Source organism: Centroberyx affinis, unplaced genomic scaffold (assembly GCF_046629955.1).
Source record: "Centroberyx affinis isolate AG114_WGS23_722 - 3 ecotype Tasmania unplaced genomic scaffold, CSIRO-AGI_Caff_v1 ptg004116l_1, whole genome shotgun sequence".
Lineage (NCBI taxonomy): Eukaryota > Metazoa > Chordata > Actinopteri > Beryciformes > Berycidae > Centroberyx > Centroberyx affinis.
Genome location: NW_027281891.1, coordinates 13,842 through 32,398, shown reverse-complemented (window position 1 = coordinate 32,398; position 18,557 = coordinate 13,842). Strand labels below are relative to the sequence as shown.

Below are 18,557 nucleotides of genomic sequence, written 5' to 3'. Positions count from 1 at the left end.
CAAGTAAGTAATTGGATGTGCATGTGATGGTTTTGACAAGATGATGCTTGGAGTCCCAGACCAGCAACACAAATAGAGCACGCGCACACACACACACACACACACACACACACACACACACACACGCCTTTCCTCTTGTCTTGTTGTTTTTATGTCAAGCCATCTGTTACTGTTCTGCATTCCTCCCCCCCTTCTTTCCATCTCACCTCTCTCTCTTTCAGAATCAGTGCTCTCTCTCTCTCTTCATCCCTTTCTGTTTCTCTCTCTTTCCCCCATCTCTCTCCCTCCGTCTGTATCTCTCCATCACCCCGCCTCTCTCTCTCTCTCTGTTTCTCTGTGTCTCCCTCTCTCTTTCCCTCCCCACACTTGAAACAAAAAAGGGTTCTCTTATAGCAGTGGTTCTCAACGTGGGGTCCGGGGACCACAAGGGGTCCTTGAGGGGGTTCCAGGGGGTCCCCAGCAAATTCATGAATTGTTAAACTTCACCATTATTTCATTTACAAGAAGTTAACACAATTATAGAATGTAGAAGAATGACTGTTCTGATCATAGTGTCACTGTTATCTCTCTACCTACAATACAGATAGTCATGAAATTCTGGACAGAATCATATCTGACAATACAAATATTCTCAAATTTGGGTTTGAGAGACAACATCTCATCAAATGGGGGTCCTAATGTGGACTAAATTAGGGGTCCTTGATACGAAAAAGGTTGAGAATCACTGCTCTATAGCACCGGAAACAGGTTCTGTAGGCTTGTACCACAGCAGGCAGACCCCCCCCCCCCTCACCTAAAGAGCAGTCGGGCCCGGTCCAGTTCTGGTCGCAGGCGCAGGTGCCGGTCTCGGCATTGTGGGTGCCGTGGCCCGAGCACTGGTCGGGACACATGGCCTTGGCGATCTCGCAGCTGGCCCCGCCCCAGCCCAACTGGCAGTGGCACTCGCCGTGGATGCACACGCCGTGGGCCGAGCAGCTGGGGTCGATGCAGTCCACTGGAGGGAGAGAGAGAGAGAAAGAGAGAGAGAGAGAGAGAGGGGGGGGGGGGGGGGGGTATATGGAGCAGTTAGACCGACAACATTAAAATAAAAAAAGTAAACTTTTGAATGCAGGACTACAGTATTTTGCCATTATGGTGTTGCTACTATTATTTAAGTAAAGGATTTGAGTACTTTTTTCCACCACTGTTTGAAACTCAGGCTTCAAAATCTAAGTTCTATACTGTGTCCTGTCTGTTTTATACTGTGTCCTGTCTGTTTTATACTGTGCCCTGTCTGTTTTATACTGTGTCCTGTCTGTTTTATACAGTGTACTGTCTGGTTTATACTGTGTCCTGTCTGTTTTATACTGTGTCCTGTCTGTTTTATACTGTGTACTGTCTGTTTTATACAGTGTCCTGTCTGTTTTATACTGTGTACTGTCTGTTTTATACAGTGTCCTGTCTGTTTTATACTGTGTACTGTCTGTTTTATACTGTGTCCTGTCTGTTTTATACTGTGTCCTGTCTGGTTTATACAGTGTACTGTCTGGTTTATACTGTGTACTGTCTGTTTTATACTGTGTCCTGTCTGTTTTATACTGTGTTCTGTATGTTTTATACAGTGTACTGTCTGTTTTATACTGTGCACTGTTTGTTTTATACTGTGTCCTGTCTGTTTTATACTGTGCACTGTTTGTTTTATACTGTGTCCTGTCTGTTTTATACAGTGTACTGTCTGTTTTATACAGTGTACTGTCTGTTTTATACTGTGTCCTGTCTGTTTTATACAGTGTACTGTCTGTTTTATACTGTGTCCTGTCTGTTTTATACAGTGTACTGTCTGTTTTATACAGTGTACTGTCTGTTTTATACTGTGTACTGTCTGTTTTTATTGTGTTGCCAGATTGCCGAAGACAAATTTCCATTTTATGTTAATTTAATGGTAAGTCAATAAAGTTTTTCTTATCTTATCTTATCTTATAAGGTATGGAATTCCGAATCCGCTACAATACAAATTGTGCTGCAGGCTTTAGAGTTCGGATCTGCCTTTTCCTTCTTTATAGACTCCTTGCTCAGACAAAAGAACATGGGAGCATTTCATTTGACTGTGATGCTCTTCGTGCAGATCCTACACCGCAGCTTTGACATCATTTATACTTTCAATAGCCCGAAATGGGATTAACACACATATAACCTCTGTGTTGTGAGGGCAAATTCAGTCTCTCTCTCTCTTATACACACACACACACACACACACACACACACACACACACACACAAAGGATTAGCGTGGCCGAGGTTTGAACTAATCTGAAACTAATCTGGTTACTGTCCCGTACGAGTGAATGTATGTCTGTGTGTAAATGTGTATGCACAATATGTATGTGAATGCAGCCTATGCCTCTATCTGTACACGCCTGGTACGTGTCTATGCGAGTGTGTGTGTGTGTGTGTGTGTGTGTGTGTACCTGTAGTGTCAACCTGTTCGTGTGTGCATGCGTGCAGCCTATATGTAAGGTCGGGTATGCATTCCTTTGTGTGTGTGTGTGTGTGTGTGTGTGTGTACGCGCGCACTCTGCCGCTAGCAAACGGCAGATTCGTATTGATTTTCTCTCGGGGTGAGATCAGAGGAAATTAGCTTAGTGTGTAGCCGCTACGCTAGCTTAGCCAACTACCTGTCAACAACCAAATAGCAACTGCGTACATATGTGTATTTGTGTGTGTGTGTGTGTGTGTGTGGACAGAGAGATCAGGGTAAATTAGTTTATCATGTAGCTGCAACGGTAGCTTAGCAAACTACCTGTCAACAGCTTCACAGTGTTGATTTGAGCTGATACTCGCATGCGATTCAATGGGATTACTAGCTTGTAGGACTTCTGAAATGACTTCACATATAACATGCACTCAGTGACTTGGAGGGTAATCCTTGTGGCCATTGAATAAGTGACACAGTTATTCGTGTAGGGGAGACTGAAGAGGATCATAGCATGGAGTACGGTTGGTTCCTGCCATTAGGGATTATCTTAACTCCTGGGATCAACATCATACACAATTATTCCACCCGGAACTCGCAGGATACGTTTCACGTCTCGCAGATTTTGTAGATTTTACATCCAAAAACGGAGATGATGAAAGGGTTGTTGATTGGTAGCAAATGTGTGAACTTTGTATTCAAATTTGAAAAGCCAAATGCGGTACAATCATCCCCAGTGTCCCCTAAACAATGAATGCAGAGGGTGGCAGGATAGGCATAGTGGTTAGTGAGGTCGTCCCCCATGTGGCCATACTTGTCAAAGTATTATGTATTATCCTGTAACTGGAAAACACAGCAATTGGAATAGAACTAACAACTAGCAAGGCAACTATAACTATATATGAAAAGTAACAACTACAATAACTATTTAATGCTATAAAAATCTTAAGAATTGAAATGTACAACACAAGTCATGACCTCTGTGTTAAAGCAATGCATCAATGCTACTGTACACTGTGTTTTGTGAGCAAAAAGAGTAACTAAAGAGTAACTAAAAGATCAAAATTCATAAAGGTGATACTGGTGGATGTATTTTAACCCCCTATCCGTGCAACACAGCCCTTATTTTTGACATTTTTCAAAAAGCCCATTCATATTTTCGATAGGGATTTTTGGACTACACGCCAAATGGTGGAAATGCTAATCTATCGGCGCTTTTCCACCGCATGGTACCGGCTCAACTCGCCGCGACTCTACTCGCTTTTGGTAGTACCACTTGGTTTTCCACTGCCGATAGTACCCCGTCAATGTGCCCCCCCCCCCCCCCGTCCCCATAACTGGTCGTCATAGCGACGTCACGGCGCCGCATGAAACTGCCGTGACGTCATCTTCAACGCGACACACACAGCAACAATGGAGGATATGGAAGGGATGGTGTTCTTGATTCTCGGTATGTGAAACAGATTTTATTTCAGAAGAGGCTGAAGGCAGCGAGACAACAGACTGCTCTCTGGCTGCTCAAAGGCGACGCAAGAGGGTAAGCTAACCTGCTAGCTAACGTTAGCATATATGTCCCGTATCGCGCAATGATGACGATTCTCCCTGACCAATCAGTAGTCTGCAGTGTTTTCACGTCTCCTTTTGGTATCGCCAGGTACCAGGTACCAGGTAATATGGTACCTGGTACCTGGTACTTGCCCGATGGAAAACCAAAAAAAGGGGAGTAGAGTCGAGTCGAGTCGAGCCGGTACCATGCGGTGGAAAAGCGGCATATGACATACAAAAGGACTTGATGGCTATCCCTGGTACAAACAGTGCCCAATAATGCCCCGGCTTCCTACTGTCATATAACACAATGGGCAACTGGCAAAGTTTCCTCGAAAGAACCATGAAATGATGTAGTAGATAAGATACTGTCAATTTCTAAAAGAGTTTCCTGGAAAGAACCATGAAATGAAGTAGTAGGTAAGATACTGTCAATTTCTAAAAGAGTTTCCTGGAAAGAACCATGAGATGATGTAGTAGATAAGATACTGTCAATTTCTAAAAGACTTTCCTGGAAAGAACTGCAAAACTATAAAGTTTTCATTGGAAAAATAATAGGCAGAGGTCAATTATCAGAAGTCATTATTCATATAATTATATAACAGTTATTTGCTGAATGCTTAATTCATTTGAGTTATTTTCTAATTTGCTATATAACTACTACATAATTTCATAGTTGTCTTGGAAACAGAAGAAATTGGAGGAACTTACCAGCTACCAACTACCATTGAACTCTTCCTCTATTTTCCCTATAATTAGCACATCATTTCATGGTTCTTTCCAGGGAACCTTCTAAGAAATGAACAGTTCCTTTGTAGTATCCTTTGTCAGATAGAACCTTCAAACACAATATAGTTCCTCTCACCTTCTTCGCAGTTGTCGCCCTTGTAGCCGGTGTTGCAGATGCAGGAGCCCACGATGCAGACGCCGTGTCCTCCGCAGTGGATGTCCACGCACTGGTTGACCGGCACGTCGCACTCGGTGCCCTTCCACCCGCTGTAGCACTGGCAGCGCCCGCGGGAGTACTGGCCGTTCCCGCTGCACAGCACGGGACAGGCGGCTGGGCGGGACGCGCGCGGGGGGGGGGGAGGAAAACGGATCGGTTAGACCGGTGGTTCTCAATCTTTTTCACATCAAGGACCCCTAATTAATCCACGTTTGGGCCCCGCACCCCCTAATTTGACATGATCTCTCAATCTCTCAAACCCAAATCTGAGAATATTTTTTATTATTAGATATGATTTTGTCCAGAATTCCATGGCTATCTGTATTGTAGGTAGAGAGATAACAGAGAAACTATGATTTAAAAAAAAGTCATCCGTCGACATTCTCTAATTGTGTTAACTTCTTGTAAAAGAATTCATGGTGAAGTTTAACAATTCATCAGTTTGCTGGGGACCCCCTGGAACTCCCTCAAGGACCCCTGGTGGTCCCTGGACCCCACGTTGAGAACCACTGGGTTAGACGGTCGCACAGGTAGGCACGCACAGGCGATCGTGTGCGTACAAAATATAAAACGTGCGCTCGAGTGTTGTAGGAAATAAAATATGATATTGTTTGTTTGTCCTATATATCTTACAATGGAGTATTCAGTGAAGGAGGTCCTGCTCAGATGAAGAAGTCATGCTAATATCATGATGATCATAAGGATTTTTCTTGATATCAATATATATCACGATATGGTTCATGTATGCAAAATCACTTTAAATAATCAAATTAATGTTCATCTCATTGAACCGAATGGTAATGTTAGGTGTGGTGTCAAACAAAACAGAAATATTCAAATAACATTCCTACCATACCTCATTTTATCAGAGTTTTTAAGTAAAATTTGCTTGTCATCATCAATTTATACAGCAGAAATGTGTCATGATATTAAAATATCTTTATATCATCACAATCTGATTCCACTGAAAGATGATAAACGATAATATTGAATTATCGCCTAGCCCTATGCAACCCTGTATGACTTTAGTCCTTAGAATAGTGTTCATTGTTAGAGACAATTATAGAACTGGTTTAGACTAGTTTGAAGTGTGCTTATGACATCGGCCACCCAGATTTCTTAGAAAAGGATGAACAAAGCAACTATACATACTGCAGTGTATAAAGAAACTGATATTTCTACCTTTTGGTCAGAGAATATCCTGCAGCCTACTGAAGTGCATGTGCTTAAGGTTTTCTCTCCAGACATGTCTGAATAAACAATCCACGGAAGACTCTTGAACCTTTGCTCATTCATTTTGACCCACAAGGGTGAAACTCATTTTTCCCCTACAGTGTGCGGATATATATAAAGCATGCACACGTAATAAGTTATTGTATAGGAGAGTTCTAAATGTTGAGCAATACAAATCCTTGTTGAAGTCGATAACATCCCTCCAGTCTGAATATTGACAATAGTAGCATCAGCGCTTATTATACTTGTAAATTGATTCCTAACGAAAAATTGATTATAAGCCTGATTTAACTACAGTACATAAATCTTTATTCAACAAAACATCAGGCTAATTGAACTAAATACATCAGTGCAATCAGCTAAATTCAACTAACTGTGGCAAGTGGGTGCAATCAGTTTGACACGCGTATTAACATTAACATTTTATTAAATTGTGGGCATGTTAATTTGTTTGCGTATACTAGGATATTCTGCACACAAAGCGATGAAAAAGAGGGAACGATTCAGCCAAAACGTGGAAATGATATGTATCTTGTGCCTTTCATGGAGTCAGTCATGGGCTCAACATGTTTTTATTTATTTTCTCCTGCAGCCAGACCCAGGAATTGTCAGCCCTGCTGAGCAGGTTGGTAGCTGTCAGTCATCCTCCATCAGAACTACAGCATTACATATTTAGTGTAGAATTGATCGATACTACATTGGTATATGGGAAGCCCTTAACCTGAACTGATTCTGATAAGACATTGTGATCAGATTCCACGCAAATATGCATGAAAATATTTTATTGTTATGATTATTTTTCTTGGTTTTAGCATCCCATGATGGCCTAAATGCTGTTTCAGAGGCTTTTCCACCCTGACAAAGTTAGAATTCTGTGGAAAACACAGAGTAATTAATTATTAACATTTAAATAAAAAAAAGATATATAAATATCATAAATAATATATATACATACATAATAAAATATATAGAACAATATAATATAAATAAAAAAATAAAAATCATTAAATTAAATATTGAATAAAAAAACAAAATATCAGCTACCAGCAGCCTTCAAAAACCCTAGTACCTTAGTATCATCTCAAAAGCCTTAGATTATGCACACTAATTACTGAACACATAGGTGAAACTGCTACCAGTCTTCTCAGTGCAAAAGTGGAACAAAGGATTTATCAGGCAAAAGGTCAGTGTATTCCTTTGAGAAAGGGAGGGAGAAAGGGAGAGAGAGAGCGAGGGAGAGAGAGAGAGAGAGAGAGAGAGAGAGAGAGAGAGAGAGAGACTCGGCGGTAATACAGCAAAAGCCTTCAGAGTCTACAGGTCACAGTCACTGCTGGGATAACAACCTCCCACCAATTACTGCCTCTCTGTGGGTGTCGGAGTGTGTGTGCGTGTGTGTTTTTTTTTTTTTTTACCTCGAGAGCAGTCGGGCCCAAGGAACCCTGGGAAACAGTGACACGTTCCCGAGAGACAATCTCCGTTTCCATGACAATTCTGAGGACACTCCATAATCGACTCTGATTTAGAGAGAGAGAGAGAGAGAGAGAGAAAGAGAGAGAAGGGTGGTTATAGGGGTGGGAGTTAATTGGGTAGGCTGGACATGCAGCCCTCTATCTCAACCAACCACACACACACACACACATACACACACACACACACACTCAGACAGATCGGCCCTCTGTGGTTGCCGTAGTTACAGCCAGTCAGCCCAATCAACACCTTCTTACATCCAATTACCCTGCTGTCTTTCCCTGTCTCTCTCTATCATATACCACCGTTGGCTCTCTGCCATAGCTAACTGGCCATTTCCTGTGCACACACACACTTCTCGAGTGGCAAAAATCCAATATTTCCATTCTGTGACAATAAAACTACTGTCACGTCTTGTAGATCATCTCACCGGCTCTACATCTGATGGACTTGTTGCTCAATGCGTTACATCTGTTTGCTGATATTGGTCTTTTGTTTAAAACAGAGGTGGAAAGTAACACTTGAATACTGTACTTAAGTACAATTTTGAGGTACTTGTACTTTAATTGAGTATTACCATTTTATGCTACTTTATACTTCCACTCCACTACATTTCAGAGGGAAATATTGTACTTTTTACTCCACTACCTTTATTTGATAATTCAAGTTACTAGTTACTTTGCAGATTCAGATTATTAATACAAAATATAATCAACTAATAAATTGTGATGTATTATTATAGATTACTGTAAGCTACCCAGCAGTATATAAAGTAGTGGAAATCAGCCCCACCTTTTCCAGCTGCAACATTAAAGTGATGCTTACACAGTAATACATCAATAATTATGATTCAATAATATAATATATACTGTATTATTCTGAAATGGGCCATTCTGCATAATGAGTACTTTTACTTTCGTTGCTTTAAGTACATTTTGATGTTAATACTTTTGTACTTTTACTTAAGTAACATTTTGAATGCAGGACTTTTACTTGTAACAGAGTATTTTTATACTGTGGTATTTCTACTTTTACTTAAGTAAAAGATCGGAGCACTTCTTCCACCACTGGTTTTAAAATCACATCTGGTCCAGTCGGCGTGGTCCACCTCTGATATGATGGAAGTTCCATATGTTTTTATTATCGTCTTTATTTCGGATGTCTGACCAGAGAAATCATTCCAGGATTTTACTCAGCAGTCTGTAAAACCTGCAGTGAAACCTGCCTTAAGGAGCTGCTAACCCACCTGAAACTATTTCATTAGTCTGGCTTTCATTGGAGAGTTTTAGTGTCCCTACATGCTGTTCAGAGGCTTTTACACCCTGACAAGAACACAGTTCTGGGGGAAACGTTGAATACTTTTGAACATGAAAAACCGGCTATCAGCAGCTTCATATCCAAACGATCGCTATTGGTTCTGGCCTTCAAAAACCCTTATCAGTCGAACCCTAGCCCATAGTATGCCACATGCCCGGCATGCTCAGATCTGCCAGCACCAGACGCGTTAAGTTTCAAAATCTCCTGTGGCAACACATTTTGCACTACATAATCATTCTGTCTTGTCTGACTTCATTTTCAGGGCAGCAGATGAGATGGTTCTGTAACTACAGGGTGCTCGAGAAGCAACGCAGTCTCTTAAAATTACGCAAAATGAGCACAAATGCACAAACTGAGATGCAAATTGCATGTTGTGGAGACAAATTATGTGAACACTACCTTCCTCCAAACCAAGAAAAAGTTGCCTACAGAAGCAGTCCCTCGAGTGAGTGTCTACTGAGCAAAAGCGTTACCTTCCTCCACCATGAAAAGATGATGTGACAATAGAACAAATTGCATTATGTGACAGTGAATTGGACACACCACACAACATTTCTTGTGTTTGTCACATAATAAATTCAACTAACCGACCAGCTTTGGTTAAGGTTAGGCAAGGGTTAGGTTTAGGTTTATGTTTAGGGTTAGGGTTAAATAAGACAAACTTTAGTCAAGACATTACAGCTTTACTAGGGTTAGGGTTAGGGTTAGTAGAAAAATTATTGGCATGAGTTGGGGAATGAACCCATGTCATCGGGTGTTTTTGACTGTTTAAATTTGGTTCAGCGGCAGTTATTAATACATACCGTATTTCCTCTAATATTGGCTCAGCTGCAGAGGGTACCAGGCCTTTATGGAAGCAGGCTTATATTAGAGACAGGCCTTTATTTCTAATTCCCTCTGTTTGATAAGTATATTTGCTCATATTTTAGTATGAAGCCTCCTTGTTTTCTGATCTGCTTCTGTTGGGGTACGTTAGGTAGCCGTTTTTTTTGTTACTGCAATGCATTACTGATAATTGCGTTAATCTACGACGGCACGCTCCAGAGACTTCCCCCGGCCGAGCCATCTTGTGGCATACTGCCATCTTGTGGCACTTGTACGTTACTACAAACTACAGTTACATTATATAACAGGCACCAGGAGTTTACCGGTATCCACCGTTGTTTTTTCCTTTGTTTTTTTCTCCGGCCTGTATTTGGGGCCGGCCTTTATTTGTTCGTGTCGACCACGGCCCCAGACGTTATCGGAGACCCGGCTTTTAATTGACTACCGGCCACTATTAGAGAAAATACGGTATGTGGTTTGGACAGTGTGTATAAGAATAGACAAGTATGCCAAGAAATCCTGGTCTATCTCATCAATGGGACTCACATGTCCCTCTACCTTAGCCAATACACACTTATAACACACAGTAACTCACCTATAATTCCAAGATGTGTTCATTAATAGAATCACACACACACACACACGCTCACCTATGATGATAGTATTGTAAGAGACTTGTTCCGTGTTGCGTCCGTCATTGTAAAACGCCAGGTGCCAGATGCCCGTGTCCAAGTACTGGATGAAGCCGGCCTCGTGCACGCTCACCGAACGTGCGCGCCTGGCCCCTCCGGCGGCCTCCTCCTCGTACGGCGAGCGCGCACGTGTCGCCTCCGCGTCGCTGAGCGCTCGCTTCTCCTTGGAGATGAGGCGGCTGCCGTCCAGCAGCTCCACAAAGTCGTACTGGAAGACACACACACAGGCATGCATACACAGTGTGAAGACTTTTTCACTCCAAAAACACAATAGAGGAGACATTTAGAAGCAAGGATAGAGGGCTTTCAGGTGACGGGACACACCCTCTGGCGGACATGTTGGAGGTCCTCAGCTCTTGGTCGATAGTGGCTGTGAACGGCTGATTTCATTTGTAAAAGGATGAGTTGGTCGTCTCAGCAGAATTGAATCACTGATTTCTGTGCTGTTTTTGACTGGAAACTGATCAATTTTGTGTGTTGATAATGTCAGCTTGTTAGCTAGCTAACCATAGTATCTGGTCAGCTGACCATCACTGTCTTGTTGTAAACACATCTGGTTAGCACACTAGCTAACATATCTAGTAGCAGCTAGTATTAGCTATGGAAGCCCATTCCCGCCACTCAACAAAATAAAAAACGACTAAATTGTGAGTTTTTTTCTCACAATTCTGACTTTATTTCTCAGAATTCTGACTTTATATCTCTCAATTCTGACTTTTTTTTTTCTTATAAGAAAAAAAAAATTCTCAGAATTTAGTCATTTTTCCTTTTATTGAGTGGCGGGAATGGGCTTCCATAATTAGCGGTGGCTAGTTGCCGCATGTAAATATTAACACCGGTTGCTTTGCTAAATGAGCCTGCTGGCTAGTTAGCTAGCTAACAGTTTAACAGGTTAACTTGAGCTGACTCTTCTCAAGCTCCAACTCTTCATGTTTTGGAGTAGAGACTAGGGCTAAAGACAAGACAGTTTACTGTGTCACAGTAACCTACATTTGGAAACAAATCCACCTTATCACACTATTCACTTTTACTGAGAAGGTTACTGAACTGACCAACACCTGGACCACAACGATCTTTTTCAGGTACCTCCCTTGTTCACATAGGCTTGTTTTATATTTAGCCATTATTTTTTTTTATAGCAATTCTCCAATGGACCTCCATGATGACACCACAATTGTATTTTGCACACATCTACAGCAGTCAAATTTATATGGAAGTAGATATTTCAAGTTGGGTTAGACTGATATATCAGTTTGCCACTGTATAAGGTCAATATAGTTTTTTCTTTTATTAAAACTGGTCCAACTCTGACATGATGGATATGATGCAGTTTGGTTGATTGCATATTTATTGTAGATTTGATCAATGCTACACTGGTTATCCATGGAAGCCCTAAACTTGAATTGATGAGACATTCTGAGCCATTTTAATCACAAGTATGCATGAATATCTCTTATTATTACCGTCTCAAAGTTTCATCGAGGTAAATCTAAGACTTTTCAAGGCTTTTTTAATTTCAGATTGGAACATGAGACCAATTTTGCCACTGAAATGAACATGAAAATGAGTCCCTTCAGAGTCTGGGTCTGCATGACCGGGCTGATTTCTCACCAGATAGACCGAGAAACCCAACCTGATCTCACAGAAAACACACCGACTCCAATTTTGATCAAATCTTACTCAAACCCTACCCTACTAATGAAATGTCCCCCCCCCAAAAAACAAACATCCTCCTCTCTTTCCCGTTTTGAACAAACACACACGCACACACTCGCTCGGTAACACAACACACACCCTCTTCCTCTCTCCCTCTTTGAACATGTTTCCCGCAGATATCATTACTGTGATCTGCGCTCAGAGCTAATTAAATGAAATTGATTTCCCTTACTTGTTATTGATAATTTGTTCCTGTTTGGATGTCATTTGTATCTTTCTCGTACGTACACACACACACACACACACACACACCGTAGCTCTCTCTTCATCTCCATGAACCCCACAACATAACAAGTCATCTTGACTTTCTGAGTGTGTAGTCTTTGTGTGTGTGTGTGTGTGTGTGTGTGTGTGTGTGTGTGTGTGTGTGTGTGAGACCAGTTTCGATTGACACAAGCTATGTAATTATCCACACAGCACCAACACTTATGGCTTCAGACACTGTATCAATGTCCATTTAAAAGGACCTCTACACTCAATTATGGTTATTAACCCCTAGTACACACACACACACACACACACACACACACACACACACGCTTCCACAGTCAATCATTGCTATTTGCCAGTACTAGCATGCGCACAGATGCTCGCACACGCACACACACACACAATTTTGTACAATTTTCTTACACAAAGGGATATGAGTTTGATAGGACTAATAATCCAACATTTTAAGAACTTGTACATGTAAAGAGTATTATAGAACTTGGATGGATTCTTAGAGGTTATGACAAGGGCACACACACACACACACACACACACACACACACACACACACACACACACACATACACTCATGTCTGTGATCTAATGTGCTAACACAGTGAGGTAATAGAGGTGGAGACAGAGGTGGAGACATATCAGGCTGTCCTTGACTGATAAGTGGATTAGTTCCTTGATAGAAGACATGAGGCACTACACGGAGATGGAGGTGTAGTCATTAAAGGGATAGATCGGGGTTTTGAAAGGGGGCTTATCTGCTTCATCATGAACCGGGAGCCCAGAAACCGGCGCAAGCCCAAAAACCGCGACAGGGCTTTTGGGGGTTTGACATTTTGGAAGGCAGAGGTTGCTAGCATTTGTTTGGTATTCTTTAACACTAGAAAGGTCAATGAATTGTGGGCGGTCTAAGATCAGGGTTCTCAAATGTTTTCATGTCAGAGACCCCCAGATAGACGCAGTAGGGGCCACGGATCTCATTTGATAAGATTTCATCCCGTGTGGAAAGATTGTAGTTGATTTAGTTTTGAATTGTGGGAGTGAAACCGAGGCCAAAATAAGTATTTGCGTAATTTTGAAAGTCTAACAGTGGTTTGCACAGAAAGTGGGTCCAAGAAAAGTCATGAAGGGACAATTTGAAGCCTAATGTGTGTGTGTGTGTGTGTGTGTGTGTGTGCGTGCGTCCTACCTGTGTGTGTGAGGGGGGTAGGCCTTTGCGTCCATACACCCCAACCAGAGCATCCTTCTGGACCGAGATGTTGAATTTCAAGAACTGGGGTTGGTCGATATATAGCTGGGATCGCCAGAAGATACCTTGGAGACAACAACAAACAAACAAACAAACAAACAAACAAACAGATTTTTAAAAATCAAGATGACATGAATGATTTAACAGTGATGCTACGTATGTTTTACATATTGTAAACTAACATACACCGTAGTCAAAGATTAAATACAAATTTTTTTGAAGCGATGACTACAGCTTGATGTTTGTCCAATGGCAAATGGTCAACAATGAGAGTAATGTATCCTTGTTAAAATCTTATTAAAAAATATTCAATGAGAGAAACCTTTTCTTTTACTTTTCATAGAACATATTTTGGTAACACTTTAATAATAAGTGTTATTGGTTAAGTGTTATTTTTCAAATAAGTAACAATTATTTTTGTCTTTTAACAGTTTGCTAAGGATTAGTAAATGCTATAAATGTTATTTGAACATTAATTAATGTAATAAAAAATGAACAGCCAGATAATTGTTAAATAGTTGAGAACTGATTTAACAGTAATGTTGTATTATCTAACATCAGCTGCAACTAATAGTCACCCAAAAAAGTTAAAATTAACCATAATAAAATAATAAATAAGATAATGACAAACTGCTGATGAATGGTTATTTAACAATTAGAAAGTTGTTATCATCTCTTATCAGTTATGATACAATATATAAATGATAAACTGTGATTTTATATTACACTAAATAATGTTCAAGTAACATTTATAATATTTACTAATCCTTAGTAAACTGTTAAAAGACAAAAATAATTATTATTTGACAGTTAATAAAATAATACTTTCACCAAATTCACCATTTATTATTTTTAAGTGTTACCATATTGTATTTCATTTTTACTTTTTCTGTGTTTTATTTCCATCCTGCAGTTCTTTTCCAATAACTATGTCAGTGAAATTTACTCAATAAAAAAAAATGCAGTCAAAGATTTTTGACAAACCATTAGTGAGTCACTCATTAAACACAGATCCTTCTGATAGGTGAACATAATTACAAAATGATACTTCTACCTACATCGGTAAACATGTTTTGTGTGTGTGTGTGTGTGTGTGTGTGTGTGTGTGTGCGTGTGTGTGTGTGATAACCAACCTGGTGGGACCTCTTGTATAGCTCGCCTCCCCACATCCACCTCTCCTGTGTCTATGGTGTTGTTCTCTAGAAGAAACATTTTACCTGCAGAGTGAGACAAAAAAAGAGTTAAGAATATGCACATGATGCACATTTTTTTTTTATATTTCTTCATAATTTATTTTAATATAAACTATAGATATACAGTAGCTTTAGCTCTGCTTAAGTGTTGGAATCAGCAGAAGAAGCATTGACCTAGAATACAGAGGGAAGCTGTTTTTCCTGCCCTTTGAAGCCAATGCTACTTTAAAGAGAAATATTTTACCAAAACATAGGCTGTAATTACCCAGTTTCCCCATGGCGATCGTTAAAGTTTCATCTTATCTTATGTAACTATCCCTTGTAGCATTTTTCGGGTGAATACCTACATAGAAACCTGGTTTAGGTGTTACAGTAAAAGGAGGGCTGGTGTTATCAAGTGCACTCCTCCCATCACAGATGTTTGCCTGAATTAGTCCCAGGACACCTCCAGAAGGATCAGCAGGAATTCTGGCTTCCCAAAACCACCATTGTACCGGCTATACTATAGAGTTAGACCGCTACATTTGTTCATATATGGAGCTATTATTGGCCTTATATTAAACATTGGATATTGGCTCCTCAGTGTCGTCCACCTACAATATGATAGAGATTCCTCCTTTTTTTACTCAACAGCTTTGTGGTTGTCAGTCGGTAAAACCTGCAATGAAACCTGCCTCACCCTGCCTTAAGGAGTAACTAAACTGCACCCAAATGTGTGCTGAAGCCTGGCACCTAATGGTGAAAAGTTGGGTACTGCACTGGCCTTCTGCTATTGGCTGGTCTTTGTGCCAGGTGATGTCACCTTCTATAGAGTACAACAGGTGGTGACATCACCATTAGGTGTCATGCTTCACCACAAATTTGGGTTTGGGGTTTGGATAGTCTTTAAGGAGCCGCTAATCTACTTAAAAGAATTTCATTTATCTGGGTTTCAATGGAGTTTCAGTGTCCCATGATGGTCTAAATGCTGTTTCAGAGGCTTTTTCATCCTGACAAGAATGCATCTTCAATCCAAAACTACTGATATCGGTCTTCAAAAACCCATTTCGGTCTAACCTTAATCTCAACACTGATCAGCACAATACTCATCAATACTAACCTATATGTCTACCCATAGGCCTATCTCCAGATAATCCCAACATGACCCATGAACTTCTAAACCCGCTATTCGTCTTCACAACAATAGACCGATGGGCAGCTGACCCTGTTGGCTTGAAACAGCCCACTCAGCAGCTCAGAAACAGAATCATATCGACAAATATCGACAATCATACTAAGAGATGAGAACACAGCCTCCTTATAAGTCATGGGACAGATCTTCAGTCTTCAGCCTGTAGATTGCTGGAACTGCGTCTGCTTGCACTTCACAATTCCTAGCGTCACCTAAATGCCCTTACATGTGCCTGTTCGATAAGATTTTTTTTCTTGACCGACTCAAGTACGAAGCCACTTTGACGCCGCTTCCTCTCGCCTAGCAATTAGAGGTAATTTTTGTCCACTTACTCTGAACTGCCGTTGGCAGGGACTGTAATACTTGCTTATGCCGCCAAGTATAATGTCCTTGGAAAAGGCTCACTTTGCTCTGAGGGTTGCTATTTTTGAACATAGAGGACATGTTGGGGTCTTCGCCGAGACACTGGATGAGGTTTCGGGGTGACGGCAGCACGTGGTCATTGAATCTAATCCTAGATACGACCATAGTTCAAAGTTCTTGCCAGGGTTGGACAGCACAAGACTGCTAGTCATTTCCTACTGCGTGAGCTAACCATTCTTACTTCTCTGCCTTCATCATGGGTGTCTTATAGACCAGTGATTCTCAACCTTTTTCATATCAAGGACCCCTAATTTAGTCCACATTAGAGCCATGGACCCCCATTTGATGAGTTTTTGTCTCTCGGACCCAAATCTGAGAATATTTTTGTTGTTAGATATGACTTTGTCCAGAAAACCATCTATATTGTAGGTAGAGATATAACAGTGAAACTATGATCAAAATAATCATTCTTCTACATTCTCTAATTGTGTTAACTTCTTGTATATGAAGTAATGCTGAAGTTTAACAATTCATGAATTTGCTGGGGACCCCCTGAAACCCCCTCAAGGACCCCTGGTGGTCCCCGGACCCCACGTTGAGAACCACTGTTATAGACAATGTCAAAGGCCAAGGGTCACATCGACTGGGCCATAAATCGAAATTATAACATGCACTGTATTCTCATAAAACATTTGTACAATATGTAAAGAGAATGTTATGGACCCTTGATTTGTACTATACCTATGAATTGATTTGTACTAGAGCCCTGCACGGGACTGTTTTCTTTTTGCTTACCTATGTGTATTTGCAAATTTTCTATGACGACAGGCTGAACACAGCTCTATCAACGCACTCTAAAGTTAAAGGAATAGTTCACCCAAAAATGAAAATTCTGTCAGGATCTCCTCCCCCTCATGCCAGTTGAAACACAAGTGAAGTTTGTCCATATAACACACAGGGAGGTTGCCAGCACAACTCCATAGCAGCCTTCTCCAAAACAAATGAAGTCAATGGGGACCAGTTCTTCAGAGTTCCAAAAAGACCTACAGTATATTTACACCATCATTTAGTGCAAATCTTAACTACAGCTGATTGATTTGCAACAAATAATGGTGTATAGGTCTTTCTATTCACAGTGTGATTGTTTGGCTGTTTTTGTTTTGGAACTCTAAAGAACAGGTCCCCATTGACTTCAGTTGTTTTGGAGAAGGCTGCTACCAAGTTGTGCTGGCAGCCTCCCTGTGTGTTATATGGACTAACAAATTTCACCTGTTTCATTTGGCATGAGGGTGAGTAGATGATGACAGAATTTTCATTTTTGGGTGAACTATTCCTTTAAGCTGTGGTTTAAACCATTGTCCACAGTGCTACCTGCACTTGTGAGTGCTAGCTTCACATAGATAAACCATTCCTTATTTTATATAGTCCCTATCGGCTGCATACCATGCTACTGTATGGTCCCCTTGCTATCCAACGTGTGGAATTTAATAGTCCCTTCCTATTCATACCATTACACTTTAAGAGCTGTAAGCCATGACATCTGGACGATGAACGAACACTGACTCAGATGTGTGTGTGTGTGTGTGTGTGTCTGTGAAATTCATATTGCAGTCTAGACATTACGCATATTGGATATACCAACAATATGAGCTGCAACATATGACACAAAGTACAAAGTTGTACATACACACACGCACACATGTGTGACACTGAACTGTATGTCAAACACTCGTTCTCCACTCTCTCTCACACAACACACACACGCACACGCACGCACACACACACACACAAACACACACAGTGGTGGCCTCCCTAGAAAGCTGTTTCATGCTAATTAATGGGCTGGTAATAGCAGCTGGGAATCATTACAGGAAACAAGAGAACTCCCTATACTACACCTCACTGTGTGTGTGTGTGTGAGAGTGAGTGTGTGTAAAAAAAAAAAAAAAAAAAGGACTTTCACATACACACTTTACAATACACATATACACACGCACACAGCAACAGTGGTCATAAAAAGGCCATTTCGAGTTTCTACTGTCTGAAGAAGCAATTAAGCACAAACACTGTTCAATGGAGAGAGAGAACTTAATCTCTTCTTCCTCCCCCTCCCATTCTCCTCGCTCCTCCTCTCTCTCCCTCCACCTCTCCTCTCTCTATCTACCCC

General features: G+C 40.9%; 1 protein-coding gene across 1 annotated transcript in view; it reads right to left on the bottom strand.

Moving 5' to 3' along the window:
* Positions 1 to 18,557, bottom strand: part of LOC139663776 (teneurin-3-like) — a gene marked incomplete at its 3' end in the record, with an annotated part of 80,419 nt that overhangs the window by 56,546 nt on the left and 5,316 nt on the right. Inside the window, exons 2-7 of the mRNA XM_071542517.1 lie at positions 14,797 to 14,880; positions 13,604 to 13,728; positions 10,435 to 10,684; positions 7,588 to 7,689; positions 4,862 to 5,056; positions 794 to 994 (exon numbers count right to left, since the gene is read on the bottom strand). Of these exons, the coding sequence (XP_071398618.1) occupies positions 794 to 994; positions 4,862 to 5,056; positions 7,588 to 7,689; positions 10,435 to 10,684; positions 13,604 to 13,728; positions 14,797 to 14,880 (957 nt within the window). The remainder of the gene's footprint in view (positions 1 to 793; positions 995 to 4,861; positions 5,057 to 7,587; positions 7,690 to 10,434; positions 10,685 to 13,603; positions 13,729 to 14,796; positions 14,881 to 18,557) is intronic.